The 20,117-nt window shown below is 48.5% G+C and overlaps 1 protein-coding gene across 3 annotated transcripts in view; it reads right to left on the bottom strand.

The window, feature by feature from the left end:
• Positions 1–487: 487 nt before the first annotated feature.
• MAP2K4 (mitogen-activated protein kinase kinase 4) overlaps positions 488–20,117 on the bottom strand; it is a 75,698-nt gene continuing 56,068 nt past the window's right edge. For 2 of the 3 annotated variants that reach the window (XM_061461927.1, XM_061461928.1), the window contains exons 5-11: positions 16,381–16,500; positions 15,119–15,170; positions 14,703–14,830; positions 7,127–7,204; positions 5,963–6,111; positions 2,346–2,391; positions 488–1,447 (exon numbers count right to left, since the gene is read on the bottom strand). In XM_061461927.1, coding sequence (XP_061317911.1) covers positions 1,334–1,447; positions 2,346–2,391; positions 5,963–6,111; positions 7,127–7,204; positions 14,703–14,830; positions 15,119–15,170; positions 16,381–16,500 — 687 coding nt within the window. In that variant the 3' untranslated portion in view covers positions 488–1,333. The remainder of the gene's footprint in view (positions 1,448–2,345; positions 2,392–5,962; positions 6,112–7,126; positions 7,205–14,702; positions 14,831–15,118; positions 15,171–16,380; positions 16,501–20,117) is intronic. The other variant, XM_061461929.1, reaches the window with a different exon arrangement.

Here is a 20,117-nt window from a genome sequence, read left to right as displayed (position 1 = left end):
GACTCTTTGAAAAATATGCCATGGGCTGGAAGACAGCAGCTTTGGCCTTGCTGGGCCAGCTAAAAGCTCCCAGGGCATTAGACGCTCCCTCATCCCTATCAGCACCCAACAATCTCAGTGAGGTTCACTCTGGGATACAGCAACAAGAGGGTCACAAAGAGGTTAAATGTGCCCAGAGGCTGTGAACAAAGTCTCAGCAAGCTAAAGCAGAGCGTGACACTCAAGGCAGTGGGTGGGAACAGAGCCCCATCCCCACCATCCCGCCCGCCATGGCAAGAAGGAAGCGCTGAGGTTCGGTCTTGCGAGGGACACAGGGCTGGGAGGCAGCAGCCCAGTGAGAAGCATAAGAAACAGCATCTAGAAATCAGAGACATTCACTTGAGGCTCCTCAAAGCAGCCGCAGCCTTTGCGAGGGGCACTTGTTGCAGTCAAAGCAGAGCCAGGCGGTGGGGAGCGCTGCGCTGCCAGAAACCAGGTCACACGCAGGTTAAATTCAATCGAGTAGTTTAATAATTCTTCAGGTCAAAGGTCTTATCTTACCAGGTAACAATTTACAGGACACCTAGTTAAGAGTGAAGAGTGGCTGGCTTGGTAAAAGGAGAAAGAATACATGATGTCCCATCTCAGAATAGTTTAATGTTAGCCTCTTTTCAACGCAACGTATTTTTGGTAAAGACATATTCACTATATTTAACATGATCTCTCTTGAACAGGAAGCTCAGCTGAGCACACTGTCCCCAGAAAGTACACTGCGACTGTAAAGCAACAGAATTTCATAGCAGTAAAATCTATTGCACTTTGTGAAGAGTAAAATCCTCCTTTGCCTTGCTAGTTCCAGAAGGCAAAAGCATCTCGTTGGTTAAGCAAGTTCTTCTCCCTCCAGGCAAAGTCTCTTTAATGTTCAGACAGACAACGCCTAACTTTTATTTGTTTGCTTTTTATTATTACTTGAAACAACAATTGGAAGAGTTTGAGAGAAAAAAAAATCTTTCCAGTAGCTGCTGAGAAGTCTCCAAGGTTTGAGTCTAGAAATGAATTTTAGGTGCTATCCAATCACGGTCAACAAATAAATGTACTTATCTCCACATTTCATGAATATGTCCACAAAAGAGCAAGATGAGGTCTCTCTTTGACCAACACTAACACTGTGTGATCAGGTATTACAGGGATGCACTTTATATGTGACAACAGTATACAGACAGGATGGAAATAACACCAATATTATTGCACATGGTGTCTGGGCGAGCATTAAAAACACTGCAATATGTGATGAAAACTCTTTACAGCTCGTTTTCTCTCAGCCCTTTTTCTAGAGTTTGATGTAGCAGCAATATCAATCCACATACATTGGAGAGCTGGGAGTTGCTGGCATTTGATCCAGGATTTTACAAACATAGCATGCAACATCCACTGTGCGTTCCTCATACATCAGGATGAAGGGATGTTTCTGGAATCAGATGAAAACACGAGGTTATGTTTGCCCTTCGGACCCATCTCGCTACCCCAGGTAACAACTCAGCGTGTGGATTTGCCTGATGAAAGAGCACAGGGTTTGGTGGTGGCTGTAGGACACCAGGACATAGCCTGGTCCACGGCTGTTAATAGGGAATCCGTATCTCCAATGTGCAGTATGGAGGACAGGACTCCAGGAGTGTCAGGAACTGCTGGGCAGGAGGCAGAGAGGGTGCAGGATCAGCAGCACTTGGCTCTTTTGCAGCATGGATTTGTGCTGAAATACTTTCAAGAGACGTTTCACCATCAGCCTTGTTGGCAATGGGGAGACAGGAGTGACAGGGAGACATGGCTTGTGCAGGTCAAAAAGGACCCAAACCTGGTTCTCCTGAACCCTGAAGCTCTGCTCTGCCCAGCAGGCTGTAATGGAGAAGTAATGCCGTGGTGGCTCTCTTAGCCAGGACACCACACAATCTGCTTTCGTATCACACCCCCCAACATCAGGGACCTCAGGCATGGTTCCACACATCCTATGGAGAACTGGCTACCAGCTCCTTGAAGGTGCAGGGTTGCCAAGTGTGACTTACCCAACCCAAAAGCACTACTGTGTTCCCTCCTTGAGACCCCCCACCACAGACAGGCTCTGCTGGTGCCCCACTCCAGAGCCATGCTCCTTCAGGTCTCACTTTGCCCAAGCACTCCCAACCTGTGTGCTGGAGGCATTTACATGAGAGTGCTGCCAGCAATGAGACAGGGCTCCTCCTCCTCACACCGTGAAGCTGAACACGCTGCCTTGGTGGGCCAAAACAAGAAGGGATGACCTTGGACATGAGACCCAGCCCCGCTGCGGGACCGGCAGAGCTGAGACATGGGCAGCCACACTTTGCACTCACCAGAAGTTCTTTATACTTTGGCCTTTTGGACTCGTCCTTTGTAAGGCTAAAGAAAGCAGAAAGAGAATGAGGAGAAGGTGGGATTGGGGAAACTGTTAGAGACATCCAGTATCGATTTTCACAGGACATGATGTTGACTGCACTGCTGTCGTGGTGGGACTCACCACCCTTGGTATGCTGGAGAAACCATCCTTGTGCTGCGACAGACCACAGCAACTCCCTCCTTTTCTCCTTCCCTCCCTCCCCCTGGGTGAACAGCAAGTGTGGCCACCAACAAATGCTGTTGGGGACAGCACCCAGGGGAGCTGCAAGCGGAACACCATTCCTCTGCCTCCATACGGAAACAGGTTTGGCTGCAGCAAAACCACAAGTCTGGGGCAGCAGCAACCAGCCTGTCCCTCATCCACCGGGCAGGAGGGCCCAGAGGTAGAGGAGAGTCAGTGCTGCCTTCCAGGGGCGCATCCAGCCCTGGGAGGGCCACAGCCACCAGGAAGGAACCAGAGGTGGAGGGGCTGCAGGATGGAGCTCAGGGACGCACAGAACCAGCAACCCCAGGAGCCACCATTGGGAAGAGCTTGGGTGGACGCAGCATCTTTCCCAAATGAGGGAAGGGTAAGCCCAATTCCCAACAGCTTTACTCCCATCCCCATGGGACCTTTCTCAAGCTCTGGCACTACTGCAGTGCAGCATTCGGAGAAGCAGAGGGTAAGGCGGGCAGCACGCCTGGTGCTGTGCTGGGACCTGCATGCAGAGAGGGCAGGAAATGCCCTGGCTGCCACACAAACATCCTCACTTCAGGCTTTTGCTACCCAACAGCAATTCATTCTCTGAGCTCAGCGAGCCTGAGGGCTCAAACCTGCTCCTTGCCTTAAAGGTGACCAGGTCACAACATCAGCTCAGGCTAAAGAAATGAAGGAGTTTCAGCAGCCCTAACTCCTTCATTTCTTTTCCAGCTCAAGCTGAAGCTGTGTCTGGCCACAAAGCTCCTTCTCAAGAACATCTGATGTGCTCCCCAGGCACACCAGGCCCCAGGAGCTCACAGCTCTGCAGTGGCCAGCATGAGACTCCCAAGAGCCAGACACAGAGCTCGGATAGCTGCAAGCTCTGGAGCAGGAAGTTGAGTCGCTGTAAGCAGTTCCAGCACAAATGGGAGTTCAGGTAAGCATGTCATGAATTATCATTCATACTCTGTATCAATCAGGAGTTTGGTACTTACAGCAATAGTCACTGTTAGTGTACCAAGGCAGTGACTATCTGGAAATTGAGCTGCTTTTGGTAAACTTTTATGTCAAAGCTATTTACAAATGTCCACAGATTTTCACTTGCAATAGCTCTACAACATGGGGTGCTGGTGAAAGGAAGAATTTGACTGGAACTTCAAAGAGCTTTGCAAGATGATTTATGGTTGGACTTGATGAACTTGAAGGTCTTTTCCAACACAAATGATTCTGTGACTGGGAGGAAAGGGAAAATGCTCCACCAAGGCACTCACAGCAGTGTCGGGATCCAAAGCAAGTGCACCAAAACCCATAGAGAAATCCCAGAAACTTGTTAACATTCTGGAAAATCCCCTTTCCTCACAAAGCCCTCCCAGTGAGCAGGAGCAACGCTGCAGGACTCTCTTCCAATATTTTTCCTGACTCTTGAATGCACAAAAATAGATTCTTAGCTAATCTACTGGTAATGCCCAGGAGACTGACATCATCACCTAAAGCACTGCCTTCTGGATGCTCACCTGCCTGCTTAGTGGCACCAACAGCACTATCTGCACTCAGCTAAAGGTCATAAAGAGAAATATTTATTACATTGCTGCTATCAAGACATCATAAATAACATTCCAGGCCAAATTCAGTTCATTTACAAAAAAGAGATTAAAAAAATCTGTCTATCAGTAGCGACAGGACAAGGGGTGATGGGCTCAAACTGAAACAGGGGAAGTTCAAGTTAGATATAAGGAAGTAGCTCTTCCCTGTGAAGGTGGTGAGGCACTGGCACAGGGTGCCCAGAGAAGTGGTAAATGCCCCATCCCTGGCAGTTTTCCAGGACAGATTGGACAGAGCCTTGGGTGACATGGTCTAGTGTGAGGCATTCCTGCCCATGGAAGTTGGAACTGGATGATCTTAAGGTCCTTTCCAACCCAAACCATTCTGTGATTCTATGAAAACCAGAATCAGACTGAAAACTGCCCTGTGCTCTAAGCACTGGGCTGCTGCAGAGCAGCAGGCCCTGGGAGGGGTAAATGGGCTGGAAATAGGAATTGACCCAGACTAATGGGCCAAAGATGATGCTGTTCCATGATGTCCCACAGGGTCCTCTGTTGGGTGACCTGGAGCCAAACTCACCAGAGCACACAGCTCCTGGCTTTGCAAACTCTGTAATTACCCGTTTTCCCTATGGAGATCTATGAGGGAAACAAACTATTGCTTGTTCTGTACATGGGAAAAGCAACTTTCTAAGCAAGAACTACACTGGTTTTGACTGAAAAAAACGGAAACTTCTTTTGAGCAGCAAACCATTTTGCTGCTCTATTTTCTGCAGCCCAAAGGCAATAACCAGACCTTCCCCTTACAGCCAGCTGGAAGGTGAATCTTGGCCTTCATAACAATTCATAGCTCTGACAGAGAGTAAAATTCAAACCCAAAAACCAGCTCCAACAGACAGAAAACCCTAGAACAAAACCTCATGAAAGTTAAAATTGTCTAGAGCAGTGTCTTTCTGTGTCACAGAGCTTTGAGATCAACACTCCTGTGCTGGGGATATCCATCACCTGGATCTGTCCAGGACAGAAGGTCCCAGAAGATCAACCCAGGTCGCACTGATGGATCTCCTGTGTGCTCTGGTATTAACTAAACTGTGTTGACCACCTTTCAAATTTGGATAGAAAAACACTTCATCGCAACATTCACAATCAGCCCTTAACCTAAATAGGGCCACAGACACATGGCAGGCAGATGGACTGCCCCAAGCCCCTCCTGCCAAACACTGCACAGTCCCCATCCAAGGCTGACCACACTGCAGAGGCCCTGCCTACAGGAAACCATCTCTAGTGTTGATCTTGACATATGACTGACACAAGACATGAAGCCAACAACCAAGCAAGCCACTCACTACAGGTCCCGACAGTCACTGGAGCTGAACTGGGAGGGAATGGTCCTGGCTTTACTGGGAAAAAGGCAGGACCAGAACAGACTCTTTGCTCAACCATGAGAAAATACTGCCAAGTGTCTCAGGCTTCTGCTTGCAGAAGAAAGGACAAACAGCAGGTCTGTCCTGAGACTGTGTCATACCAAGGAACAGGATGCACGGGCCAGACCCTTACCTGTGTGTAGGCATGAACCTTCTGCCATGGGTCTTCCTGTGCCTCCCCTGAGCACAGGCTCTTCAGAGGTTCACTCCTCATCCCTCCCCTGAAGTGCAGTTTCCAAAGGTTTCCCCCTCAGCCCTCACCCAGACAAGTCTCCCATCACCTACAAACCAGTGAAATGTGAAAGGTCCTCACCCTAATGTTGGTGCAGGAATGTGAGGCTAAGCTAGGAAGGGCCTGGCTTGTGACCCTTGCCAAATACCTGCAGTGACAAAGCCACCCAGCTGAAGTGCTTTCAGTAGGAGACACTTACCACAAGTTGACGAAATTGATGAAACTTGGGGAGAACTCCCTTTCCTCTGAGTTACTCAGCTGTGGTGGGTCTCCTTTTACTACTTGTGTCAACTGGTCAAACACACTGTTCCACTTGGGGTAGGGGAATCGCCCCGTGGCCAGCTCATACTGCAGAGAGACAGCAACAGCACCAGGAGATTACACACAGTAAGTTCAAACAGGGTAAGAAAATGTTTGCAAGAACTCTGACCCCCCCCCCAAAGGGAGACTACGATGAAGTTCTTCATCCCAGTCCCTGTACAAAGCTTAGCCGAGAGAAGAAAACACTAGTTATCCAATAGTAGTTTCTGCTGTCTACATTAGGAGCACCTCCAGATTTACCCCAGCTATGCCTTGCTTTCATGTTGACAGTGCTTCCTCCTCCACTGACTATAGAACCACCAATGCTCTTATTAAGGTGTTCAAAAGTAGGAGAGTAAAATCCTCCAGTACCTTCCCAAGCACCCCAACAACCACTACAGAAGATGGATAATGAGAATCACACAACCACAGAATATCTCTCTGGAAGGGATCCATAAGGATTGTCGAGTCCAACCACCTTCTCCTTGTAAGACAACGAAAATGAGCATTTTAAAACAGCAGTGGGGAAGATAGAAGCAACTGGTTCATACGTAACTGATCCTGTTTTCTTTTTATTGCACCACCTCGAGAAGGGAAGAGCTTATCCATTTATCAATGTGTGCACCCAACAGTGCCAGAGAGGAATCAGCAGCAGGACCCAGCATTAACTGAAGTCTTCTGCACAGCTGAAGTACACCACATGCCAGGGCTATGAGAGGCTTATTTACACAGGCTGGATGCTCTGTTCTGCACCACCACACTCACCATCCCTTCTCATCTGAGATTATGAAAGCAAAATTCATTTATGATCCAACACCTCTTTCCTCTTTCCATCTCGTTCTCTGTAAAACACAGCTGCGCCTAAGTGTATGCTCAGGGGTTCAGGAGAGCCACCTGCCTTGAAGGGGTTGATATTCTGAGACAGGAGGTGCCCACTTCAATCACAGCAGCAGAGCTGGGCTTTGCTTCAAGCTTGTGTTTGACACATCACACTGCAAAGCACACCAAGACTGTCCACTAGGAAAGCAGCACATAGCAGAGGGTTCAAACCCCACTCACTTACCAAGGTAATTCCCAAGCTCCAGACATCTGAGCGGACATCATAGCCTTGCCTGGATGCACTGGGATCTATCCTTTCAGGCTGAAATAGGAAGAAGGATCAGTCAAACACTGGGGAACAAGCAGGAAGGAATGAGAAACATCTGCAAGCTTAGAAAAAACTCTAAATTCATCCCATGGGCAGAGAAACATCTTAAGGACTCAAACACTGATTTTATGGAGGTGCAATGTAAAAGGTGAGCTGAAAGAGCAACTCAGCACAGTCCAATCCTTTTTTTTTTTTTGCTTGTTGTGCAAGCAGCTTGAATAATTATTGCTATTTATTCAGTTTTGTTGAACTTTGGGGTCTCTTTAGCACAAAGCCTTTGCTTTCTGTGTTTTTACAGCAAAGTTGTCCTTAGGGAATCATCAGGACTGGAATAAACATCTTTTCATCCACCAGCCAGGGGAATTCGGGTTTAGCAGCATCTATCAGAATTCTTCTTCCCAACTGTCTGCTGGCTGGTAAAGCTCAGGAGGTATTAAAAACAATGCACTGTAAAAGCAGCTCTTCTCTAAAAGGTTTTGGACATCCCTTGAAGGCAACTATGATTTTACAAGTTCTCCAGGAATCCCAAAAGTTTTCCATGGAAAATAACATTGAGCCAGACATGGGTGAGTTGCACCCAAGAGCGAGTGATGCAGAGAGGTAAACCTACATAAACCACCTTCGTGATGTAAACCTGCACGTCATCTTGATGAGAAACCTCAGTTCTGTCTTCTTTGGTTGAAAATGTGATGGTTCAAATGTCAAAAGAAACAAAAGGGTAAAGTGACAAACTGAGAAGAGCTCTTAGGCAGAAGCTCTTCCCTGTGAGGGTGCTGAGGCGCTGGCACAGGGTGCCCAGAGAAGCTGTGGCTGCCCCATCCCTGGCAGTGTTCAAGGCCAGGTTGGACACAGGGGCTTGGAGCAAGCTGCTCTAGTGGAAGGTGTCCCTGCCCGTGGCAGGGGTTGGAGCTGGAGGAGCTTTAAGGTCCCTTCCACCCAAACCAGTCTGGAATTCTATGAAAATCACAGGATGCTGGCTTTGCCAGTACTGGGACTCCCACACTGCAGATCCATAGGGATGTGCCGCTGCAGAAGGACTCGCTGTCCATGCGGCACAGTGAAAGGACTGCATACACAGCAGGTATCGTGGGCAAGGACTGTGTTAGTGATGAGGGAGGTGGCACTGGTGAGATAGAGCTTCTCCACTGAAGCCCCCACACAGGGCAGTGACCAAGCAACAGGCACCTTCCCCTCCACTGTGGTGGCTCAGTTAAAGGGAAAGCAGGATGAACCAAAATAAATCTCATCTAAACACAGAGCAGAAAGAATTCTGAGAATTCTCCATGTAGATGACACAGGAGCAATTAACACCAGTGGGGGAAAATTCACACTCCAGGGACCTGGAACGAAAGCTGCAGTCAAAGCCCAGCTCATGCCAGGCGTCCTAACACTACATGCAGAGATGAAAGGAAATGGCTGAGATGGAGACCCACCACTGGATGTGCTGACGGCCCAAAGAGGCAGGGTATGAACACATCAGAGAAGGGTGGAGGCTGCCATGGTGCTTCTATTTCAGTGTCCACCTAAGCACCAGCACCTCGACTGTGTTGGCTGGCAGTTCAGACCCTGTATGGTTGATAAAGAGTCTGAATGCTCCCCTCCCCAGGAGGTGTTCACCACAAGCCCTGTGGACATGACCAAGATCTCTGGAAGAGGCAGCCCTGCTTTGTGAGGTGACTTGTCCTTGTGAGGAATCACCATGCTGGTTCTCAAGCAGCCCTCAGTGTCCAAGATGAGCCCTACAGTAAGTGCTGGAGCTCTAGATGGATGGGAGCATCCATCCGCTCCTGGCCAGTTGTCACTAGTCTGCTCTACAGGAAGTTTCAGAGGCTCTCCCTTATGATGACAAGCCAAGCTGGATGGAGCCTGGAGCAACCTGGTGTCCCTGCCCATGGCAGGGGGTTGGAACTGGATGAGCTTTAAGGGCCCTTCCAACCCAAACCAGTCTGGGACTTGATGACAGCGATCTCACTTTGGTGACACCAAACTCTTTGGCTGATGAAGAGGCAAGGCATCTAATTGCATGTTGATCTTGATTTTTATGCACAGTGAAGCCTAATAAGCTTTCTGGATCTCCTTCTAGGCATGCAGGAGCTCACAGAAGATGACCTCAGTGCTGCAAAAGCCTCAGTCTTAAGAGCACAGATGTGAGTTACTCACAGAAGCAAGTGAAGCATCACAGTCACAGTGTGCTGGGTAGTCTTTTCAAAGGTCCTTTCCAGTACTAGGTGCCAATGAAGAAGCCCATTCACACTTCATTTTCTCTAGGCCTGCACTGCAGCACCAATTGCTCCAGCGGTGGTGCAGCATCCTACCCCTGCTTCAGGAGGAGACACAGCTCCATGGCCAGCAGACCAAAGGGCACACAGTATGATGGGTGGAAGAGCTGACAGGGAAGTGAAGAATATGAATTCTTCAGTCTTTACTAACTAGGTGGACCTGCTGTTTCCCCCTCTACCATCTCTAGAAGAGCAGTAGTAACACTGCCCCTGTGGGTACCGGTTTTATACCTACACAGGAGGTAAGAGTAGTATTGTCAATAAATACTTCAGCAAAATACTAATCTCTGCTCGGACTGTTGAATTCAGCCATTCCTTCCAAAATCCCCTCTGTTCTTTGCTTTCCTGTCTCTGCCCCTCAGCCAGGTCAGCCCTGAAGCCTGTGGCTGCAGAGATTATCAGCAGAGATCATGTTTCTAGAGAATGGCCTTTCCTCCCCTCCTATTTCCTTTACGTATTTGCTTTGAGAGAATGTTTCATTTAAAAACTTCTCCAGCAGCATTTTTCCAGGTGGAGACGCTGGTTTCCATTCAACATGGGATTCCCATCCCCTCCCAGCTGGCTTTCCTACCAGCCTTTCAATTCCTCCATCTCAACAGCAGGAACACAAATGGACTGGTGGACAGGGGACAGTTACTAGGCATGGAAAGATTGGCAGGAGCATTAATGAAGGCAACAAGGTCCTGCTGGGCTTGGCACAGCACATTCCTCTTCATCCGGGTCTGTAGCGATAGAACAAGGGGGAAGGGGTTCAAACTTAACAGGGAGATTTAGGTTGGATATAAGGAATAAATTCTTTATTGTGAGAGTGGTGAGACTCTAGCATAGGCTTCCCAATGAAGCTGTGAATGCCCCGTCCCTGGCAGTGTTCAAGGCCAGGCTGGATGGGGCTTGGAGCAACCTGGTCTAGTGGGTTGGAACTGGATGAGGTTTAAGGTACTTTCCGACCCAAACCATTTCATGATCCTATGATTCCTGATAACCTTACCTGTCTTGTTCAAAAAGGTAATTGTGTGGCTGCAGTAAGCTTGGGTTAGTGCAGTGTGTTGTCTGGCCTGTAACTAAATCAAGCATCAATAATTTGCCCTAGTAAATGGATTCACTGATAGAGTTCAGAGTTGTTCAGAGGGCTCTGTTGAGTGAAAGACAGGATTCATAATGGGACCTCAGAGGTGACCTTCCTTGGGCTACAGCTAATAATATCCAATGAAATACAAGATTAGTTACTGAATTCTGCATATTGTGTAACAAATAAGGGTTCCCGAAGAACTGGTGTGATGTGATTGCTTGATGAGCTGGGCTCTGCGTGGATGCTGACTCACTCAACAAGATAGCATCACATTAGGAACCACTGCTCTTATTACCTAGTCCACAGGTGAGACGAGGATTGAAGTTTGCTCAATTTCACACTCTATGTTTGTAGAAGGATGCTAGAAAAGTAAGGGGTTTACAGCAAAGCCATAAAATACAATCCAATCCTCCTTAAGGACGTAAGCTGCTCAGCCCCTAATCTCCTCAGAGAAAAGCTTAAGAGGTGATGACATCGAGTCAGGAAGCACCTCCTGGGGAAAGAAACTGCACCGTGAAGGACTCCTTGATTCTGCAAACAAAGCAGAAACAAGAGCCCACAGCCATCCTTTCAAACAACACTTACTGGTATTTAAAGTATGGATTAGGAGTGTAATTAATGACTAGGACAACTCCATGGGCACTGCGGTAGATTCTCTAGCACCTGAAGAAGCATCCTTAATGCAGGACTTCAGGGGTCTTCTCCATCTGGCACTGTTTTGGAAGGCCACCCCTGAGCTTGGCATGTGCCGTCAATGCCACCTCCATTGATGCTTCCAAGAACTGTATGAAGAGGGCCGAGCTCAGGAGACGCAGCAGCTCTTTAAGGTGTTGCTTGAGCCCAACTAAGTGACTCTGTCACAGAACCTCACCAAAGGCCTGCAATTTTGGTGGGGATGCTCTAGAAGTCCTTCAAGTAGTTAGTTACAAAAGGCAATTGCAGGGAGCCCAGTTCTTCTTCCATAGCCTTAAAACCTAAGCAAGACGCAAGCTTTCAAACCAAGACTGACAGAGTCCAGCAGGAAGCAGTGCAAGGGGTGGACTTCTCAATCCCAAGCGAAAACACAACAACTTCTCCAGCACTGGCAGCTCCAAGGTGCAGATCCACTGATCTGCTGCTTCCTGTGACAGCTCTGACAACCCTCATTAAACCACACAGCCCTCGCTCAGCAGCTGGACGTGGCTCCTGCTCCCTGGCCAACATCCTACGTTGTTGGTATCAACAGCTATTTGGGGACCCAGCTCCAGTGAACACAGTGTGATCAGGTTCCTTCAGTGGGCAAATGCTCATGCTGGAAGAATTACTGCAAATACCAAGGGCCAAGTGGGCCTTGCAGAGCAACATGGTCTCATCAGCAGAGAGCATCATCCAGCAGCCCTTATCAGGCCCTCCCTGGCTGACCATACCTCATGCCCTTTGCCTATTTTACACTAAAAAAAAAACATTAAAAATACTATTTCCCTTTTGAAGGGGGTCTGACTGGCCTCACTCATACTATTTCCCTTTTGAAGGGGGTCTGACTGGCCTCACTCCTGCCCAGATATATTAAGGTTTGATCACAGCATCACGACAGCCATCAGCTTCTGCTGGCTTGAAGAAAGAGCTGCCAGATGTACCCTGCATGCTGGGGACATCTCCCCATTTCCCAGGCTTCCCAGTACATGGAAATGCTTGTGTACTTGGAAAGGAGTCACCATGTCCAGAGTGCAGACGGGAAGATGCCAGCCACGTCCCACACTGCCTGCCAGCTGCTGGCTTGTCCCACACACTGAGCACCACACCAAGGCTCTTCAAAACTAACTGAACCAAAGCACTGCTGCTCACTACAAAATCCAACAGTCTGGAGCTGCTGATGGAGATGCACAAAGAGCACAGTGTATGTGGACAGAGGGAGGAATCCCAAGGGGACATCAGAAGCACTCCCCGACCCAAGCCCCAGGGGAAAAGAAGCAGTGCAGCTATTTACAGACATGCCAGGAACCATCTCATAGTAACTGAACCCAACAGCCTGAGCAAAGGAACCACCAAAGCTGAGGGCTCCAAGGAAAAGTGGGAATGTTAATTCCTGGAATTACAGTCCACTGAACTTGGGAGGGGGAAAAGAGAGGGCAGCTTTTCAAGAGCCCTATTTACTGACCTGACACATGCCTCCAATCATAGGGAGAAGTCCACAACCACCATGAGGAATGCTATCAGAAGCATCCCTGTGGTCTGAGATGCAGATACCCAACCTCTGGTCAGAGTAGCTGGGACTGCGCTGGCTCCCACCCTCTCCTGGCATCCCACTGCTGCTCTCAGCACCCCACATCCCACCAGCACAACAAAGCAGGCAGCTCTGACCATCTTCCTTGCGGGAGCTCTGCCCTCTCCAGCCTCACAAGGTCTATATTTAAACAAACTACCCCATTTCACCATTTGCTGCAGGTCTGGAGCTTGCACAGACTTTGCTGTATCACAGCACCGGTCTCCACTAACAGATCTCATCTGTCCTATCCTGTCCAGCTCATCCAGTAACCAGCTCTGCAAGAAGGACAGTGAAAAGAAAAGGTCAGATGCTCTGAAAGGCAGACTGTGTGCTTGCACGGATCAGAAATCAGGGCAGACAGGTTTTGCCTTGGACACCCCAGTGAGATAAAAGCCCGTTACCTGGACCTTAAAAGAGAGAGGTCTTTTTTTGTTTCCTTGGTGGCAGATAAGAGAATTCAGAAAGCAGTATTTTTCAGCATATGGAGCTGTAAGACGAGAGTTAAATACAGCCACTGACATTCAAGTTACACTGGCAGCAGCAGACACAGCTCCTTGCAAGAGGTCCCTTCAGCTCACATGAGACCCAGAGATGTTTCCAAAGCAACCCAATGCACAAAAGGTTTAAAACTTTCAGAGAGCTCCAAAAAGTCACCCCCACAGCTTTCCCCCTGCAAGGGGAGGGAGGGAAGGAGGGAAGCAAACAGGCAGGACAGACTTGCAGGAGCCACTGCTCAGCCTGAGCCATTCCCACACAGCTGCTCTGCTGCCGCTGCTCTCCGGAATCACATTCTCCTGGAATTAAGTTCTGGCACACTTTGGTATTAAAGTGGTTTGCAAAACTCACTGTAATTCTGCTCTGCAGTAACTCCTGTGATATAATCCTACCGCAGCAAATGGATTTCTTGCAGACCAAGAGCGCCCCCCACCCAGACAGCACCACCCCCTCCATGTGCTGTTTGATTTGGAGCATAAAGGCACATTGAAGCTCTGAGCTCCAGCAGCACACTGGCAGCAGTTCCCTGGCAGCACCAGAAGAACCCAGCTAAAATAAAGGGCATTTGGTCACTTTGCCACTGCCTGGGTGCCTTAACTGATGCTGCCAACAGCAGCGTTCAGCCCAGAGCTGCTTCTGGGAAGTGGCTGCTCATCCCATAGGAAACAGACTGACACTTCAGGCAGACCACAGGCATGGCCATGCTGAGTCAGGCCTGCAGAAGGAAGCTGCTGTCAGGGCTGAACATGAGCAGCTTGTGCCCAGGCAGCCTAGAAGCCAACATCATCCTGGCCTGTTATCAGCACCAGTGTGGCAGCAGGGCCAGGGTAGGGATTGTGCCCCTGCACTGGGCACTGGTGAGGCCGCACCTCGATTCCTGCGTTCAGCTCTGGGCCCCTCACTGCAAGAGAGACATTGAGGTGCTGGAGTGGCGCCAGAGAAGGGAACGGAGCTGGTGCAGGGCCTGGAGCACAGGGGTGATGGGGAAAGGCTGAGGGACCTGGGGGGTTCAGTCTGGAGAAGAGAAGGCTCAGGGGGACCTGATGGCTCCCTGCAAGTGCCTGACAGGAGGATGGAGCCAGGAGGGGCTGGGCTCTGCTCCCAAGGAACAAGGGATGGGACAAGAGGAAACGGCCTCAAGCTGCACCAGGGCAGGTTTAGATGGAGCTGAGGAACAATTCCTGCCCCAGAGGGTGCTCAGGCATTGGAACAGGCTGCCCAGGGCAAGGCTGCAGTCACCGTCCCTGCAAGTGTTCACACACCATGAAGACGAGGCCTCAGTGCCATGGGTTAGTGGTGGCCCCGACAGGGCTGGGGAACGGTTGGACTTGATACTCCTAAACATCTTTTCCAACCCAGCTGATTCTGTGATTCGAAGATCCTGCCCAGCCCATCCTCACTCACCGCCATGTACGGCCGGCACCCTGCATCCCGCGTTTTGGCAATGGAGTCCACAAGCTGTCCACTAATGCCAAAGTCACAGAGTTTAATATTCCCATTTCTGTCCAGAAGAATATTGGAAGGTTTGATGTCTGCAAGAGAAAGGCATTTAAACCAGTAAGTCACAGCCAGAGGTTTCCATGTCAGGATCAGCAGCTGCAGAGAATCGACCCCTTCAGCGCTGCACAGTCACCACTGCCCCTTGGTGGGATGTGCTGACTGGGAGCAAGAGGAGCTGGAACCAGCCCCAAAGATGCCACGCCAGATGCAGACACCCGATTACCTTGACATCTCACTAATCACCCTCTGACTTGAAACAAAGGCCACTTAAAAAGTCTTGCAACGATTCTTGTAGGCAAGAAGGAAAGACAGACACTCACCTCTGTGAATGATTTTCAAGTTTTCTTTTAAGTGGTTTAGTGCTTTCACAGTCTAGGAAAGAAAACCAGATGAAAAATAAGCAAATGTCCTAAGATTCCTGTGATTATTCAACTTCTGGAGCCCCCAGAACAGGAGGGAAAGGCATTAAATATGTTGAGATATCAATGCTGTAGTATGCCATGTAACACAAGCATTTTTCTCCCAACCTTTCCTGCAAAGAAGTGATAGGAGGCAACATGCTTAACTTAACACCTATCACTTACAACCTGACAGACCACAATCTTCCAGAAGGGAGCAAGGGGTGAAGAGAAGCCATTTCTGATGTAATTATCTGGAGTAATAACTTCTTTCAAGCCCTATGCTGTACTTTTTCAGTAGCTAACAACCATTCCCATTCCACTTCCAGAGCAGCAACACTGGGGAGCAGCAGCAGCTCTTCTGATTTAACCGTTCACCATCAGATGGAAGAGACACCCAGGGAGTCTGATTTCACAGGATGATTTAAAAATAAAATCCCCTGAAAGTTTATTATTTCGATTCATTTTGCTTCTGCTGAAAAGATCAAAAGCTATGACCAAAGGAGTGGCCTGATGATGGCAAGAGGGTGTTCGTGTTGTGCTGCAAAGCTCTCTGAAGCTGTGCTACTCAAGTCCAACACTGAGGAACAACACCCAAAGACTGGTTCTTTCTGCTTGCCCAAGCCCGTGGCCAAGTGTTTAGGTCATGAAAAGCTCTGCCAGCCTCTGGGGCAGCTGAAGGGCTGTCACTTCCTACACCTTGGTCCTCCAATGAGGTTTCTCCTCTAACAGCAGAAACTACTACAGCCCGTAATAGTTTGGCGGGTTTCACATGTCCTGGCTATAAATGCCCAATCCTTCATTCCCTTTACAAACAAGGGAAGGAGAGACAGACCATCTATTTTAGGCACCTTCCTTGAGATGAGACAACCTGCACCTAGCTCACACTGATGCCATCACCAATGCACCTGAAAGAGGGGGCTGGTGCAATGTTCAAGCAGAGCAGGAAGCTGGTCCTGGGGTCTCTGTACTGATTACAGACCCAGGATCTGCTGTTCTGTCACACAGTATGCTTTGGAAAAGTCAGAGTATCCTCCAGGATCACTCAAAGCCTGGTGCAATCCAACAGCAGCAGTCCTGCTGCACACAGATCAACCAGCTTTCTCACATGTGAGTGGAAGGGATCTGAATCTTTCCCATTAGCTTCAACAACATATACAAAAAGGTTTAAACAAAATACTCACAGCTAAAGTGATTTTGCCTAGGATTTCTTCTGGAATAACATCATCTAATACACTATATACATATTTGTAAAACTTATCAAACGAGGTAGACATGAGCTCCATACAGATCCAACAGTCACCCTGGAAAGAGAAAAGAATCTTGTTACTGCCAAGATAATAAAGAGAAATAAAAATGCAGAGAGCATGAAGAGATCCCGTGAATGCCATAACATACACTAACAACCACATGCATTTGATAGGAAGGATGGAATGGAAGACTCACCCCTATAAGCACCTCTCCCCACTCTACTCGCCATCTACCTGACTACTCAGACCTGGTAACACATTTTAGATGCCTGAACCTAGATGAATCCAAGTCTCACAAACTGTTTGGCTCTCCAGAAGGCTGCAGGCACAGTGAGAGACCAGCATGCACAGGAAGACTAAACCAAAAATATCCCTTCGGGGTATGAGTACCCTGCAGAGGACAGCAGACATCTCACACAACATTCGGAGATGCCATCTGAGCAAGAGAAAATGGAAAGAGACCCAAGTATGTGGTTTTGTTGATTTGCATCTTACAGTTAGACACTTTAAATGCAGAAAGTTGTAAAATGTACTAAGTATCTGTGTTAAACCAAGCTAAGCTTACATAGCACAGCTCTCCTGAGATCTGTACATCAACCCACTCACAGTTTGGTGGCGATGAGAAATGGATTCCCACACTGTTGAAGGGCTTCATCTTTCATTTTAGTATGTATCTACCATATGGTGATGGACAGCTCAGCCATGGACTGATCTTAGTTATTTCAGGGGTTTTTGAACATTTTAGCTCCAGTTGAGGATGACAGAAGGCTTTTCATGAGCTATTTTTGTAGGCTGTCATGCACTTCAGGCAAGTCTTCACTGCTAGAAATACTAAAACACTAGATCTAGACCTACCTGGTCCCCACTAGAAACGACACACTCGCACCTATCTTCTACAGGCTGTATCACCATGAGTGGTAAAACTGCATTAGCTGTCAAAAGCTAAGAGCAGAAGAGTTGATTTGATTAGTCTGGTTGTCTCATCCTGGCTAAACACCACGTACAACACAGATGTGAGGAGCAGCAGCTTGTGCAGGTCATGGTGCCCTGGCGGCTGCATGGTCCAGAGCAGGGGATGCCTGTCTGGTTGTGACTAAGCTGCACACTCCTGTGATATAACACCCAACAAGGAGAGGAGAATCTTCCCCAAGTAATTATCCTACAGAAGAAGATAGATTTTCGCTGACCAGCCAAAACACAAACCAACCAAACTCTGTATTAATAGATGGAAATGAAGTTAGGGGAAAAACCCTAGGGTATGGGCATATGCTGGACGTGTGGCAATGTCCCATGCTCCCATCCTGCACACCTGAGTCACTTTCTGCTGGAAGAAGTTACCTGGCCCTTATGAGAGTCAGGAGCAACTCTCAAGTTACATGTAGTGGATGCAAAACCTTGTAGAGACACAGATTTTAAGGCCAAAAAGGGCTTTTCTGCCACTCGGAATGACCTCTTGTGAAACACAAGCCAAGGAACTGCATCTGTCTGGATGCCTCCAGTCAAGTGCTTGGTTTAGTGGGAACCGAAGTGTCCACCAAAGGTGTCAAGCTCTGCACATCCAGAGACAGTAGGGCCACCCAGCTTGGTCTTGGTGTGCTCATACACATGCAAGGCTGGTTTCAGCAAAACAGACAGCAAACTGCCACCAGCATCAGGGATGCTGCTGCTTCAGTGACAGCAAATCCATCCCCACCTCCTACAGGAGAGCTCTCCCTTCTGACAGGAGGAGATCTGTTCTCCTAGGAAGGGCTTGGCCACCCATGGGCTGGTTGGGGAAGATGACTGTCAGTTCAGAGCCCATTTTACACTTCTCATTTGGCACTAGGCTTTTTACATCAGCACAAGGAAGAGCAGGAGCTAATGTCCCCAACCCGAGGGAAGTGGCTGCTACAAGCTGGAGCCCAAAAAGTGCACATTCCACCCAAAACAAAGCAGAAGGGACTGACTGAAAAGGTGCAGTGCTGGACACAGCAGCAGAGACACCACAGTGAAGGAGGCAAGTGCAGCACAGCGGGAAGAGGGCACGACCAGTGCTGCAGGGGGCATGGAGAAAGGTGAGCTCAGGCTACTAGAGAACAAATGACTGGCTATGGATGAATCAATTCAGACTGAAACTGCAGAAAAAAAAAGAGGCAACACATGCAGGGAATTTCTCTTTCCAACACTGGCAACAAAGGCAAAATGCAGTTGAGGCACTTCCATATTATCCGGAGTGACTCAGAGGCAATGTAGATCCAGCACCAGTGTAAGTCAAGTCTTTCTGGAACCACACCAGATCCCTACAAGCGATCTGTGTGTTACAAGCCATGTGTGTGCTACCAAAAACTCTATAATAAACTGTGATCCAAGGTTAATTTAAGCATAAAAACCTCTTTATGATCAAAGGCAATGAAGGAAAGACTCAGTTTACTTGGTCTCCTGAAATATATGTTCTATAGAAACCCTGAATTGGGGCACTTATTGATCTGGTAATATAAAAATCTACCTGATCAATGGAAAAAGATAAGAGACCTTTCCAATTCTGCAGCTTCAAGATTCAAAATTCTGCAAGTTCTTAACTCTCTGGGTTTGAAAGGACTTACCCATTGGCAAAGTGGATGAATATCCCTGAGAACTGGGCAGGGACAACAGTCACCCAGCCACTTCCTAATCAAATACAAGAACATGCTCATGTAAAAGAGGAAGTTCTGCTTCCAGGGGAGCTGAGGACAAACCCAACCTAATGAATCTTTCTCTTTAGGTCTCTTCGATCAGGTTGATTTCCAGTTATAAAATTACAAAAAAGCATCTTAATTTTCTCTTCCCATTAGAGCTATTCTTCCAAATTATGTATTTTAATCCTTATTGGGTTCCCAGGGGCTAATGCACCTGCAGGCATTCCAAAAACTGTCCAGAAACCTGCACATCTCATTCAAAACATCACTGCCCATCTCCAGGGTGTACTGAAAATCTGCTTCACCAGCAACTTCTCAATGCAGAATCCCAAGTTCCCATGTCACAAAGATGCCACCCAGCTGGAATGCAGCTTGGCCTGGGAGTCATGGTGGCACCAACCTGAACATGAGCCAGCAATGTGCTCTTGCTGTGAAGAAGGTGAACAGCATCCTGAGCTGCATTAGGCAAAGCACTACCTGCAGTTGATGGAGGTGACCCTTCCCCTCTGCTCAGCACTGGTGAGGCCACACCTCCAGTGCTGCATCCAGTTCTGGGCTTCCAATACGGGAGAGACATGGACATACTGGAGAGACTCCAGTAAAGGGCCACTAAGATGACTGAGGGACTGCAGCATCTCTCCCGTAAGGAAAGGCTGGGAGAGCTGGGACTGTCCAGCCTGAGAAGAAAAGGCTCAGGGGGATCTCATCAATGTGTATAAATACCTGAGGGGAGGGTGCCGAGAACAAGGACAGGCTATTTTCAAGAGTCCCCAGTGACAGGACCAGAGGCACTGGGCACACACCAACATGCAGGAGATCTCCTCCAGACATCAAGCAACACTTTTTACCTGTGAGGGTGACCAAGCACTGGAACTGTTTGCCATGGGAGTCTGTGGAGTCTCCATCCCTGGAGATATTCAAAACCTATTTGGACATCACGCTGGGCAAGCAGTCCTACATGGCCCCAACTGAGTATGGGAATTGGTCAAGGCAACCTCCGGGGTCCCTTCCAACATC

The sequence above is a fragment of the Pezoporus flaviventris genome, unplaced genomic scaffold (assembly GCF_033815535.1).
Source record: "Pezoporus flaviventris isolate CSIRO_AGI_PZ_B2104156 unplaced genomic scaffold, CSIRO_AGI_Pfla_v1 ptg000034l, whole genome shotgun sequence".
NCBI classification, from domain to species: Eukaryota; Metazoa; Chordata; class Aves; order Psittaciformes; family Psittacidae; genus Pezoporus; species Pezoporus flaviventris.
Note: the sequence above shows the minus strand (reverse complement) of the source record. Positions and strands in the feature narration are given on the sequence as shown.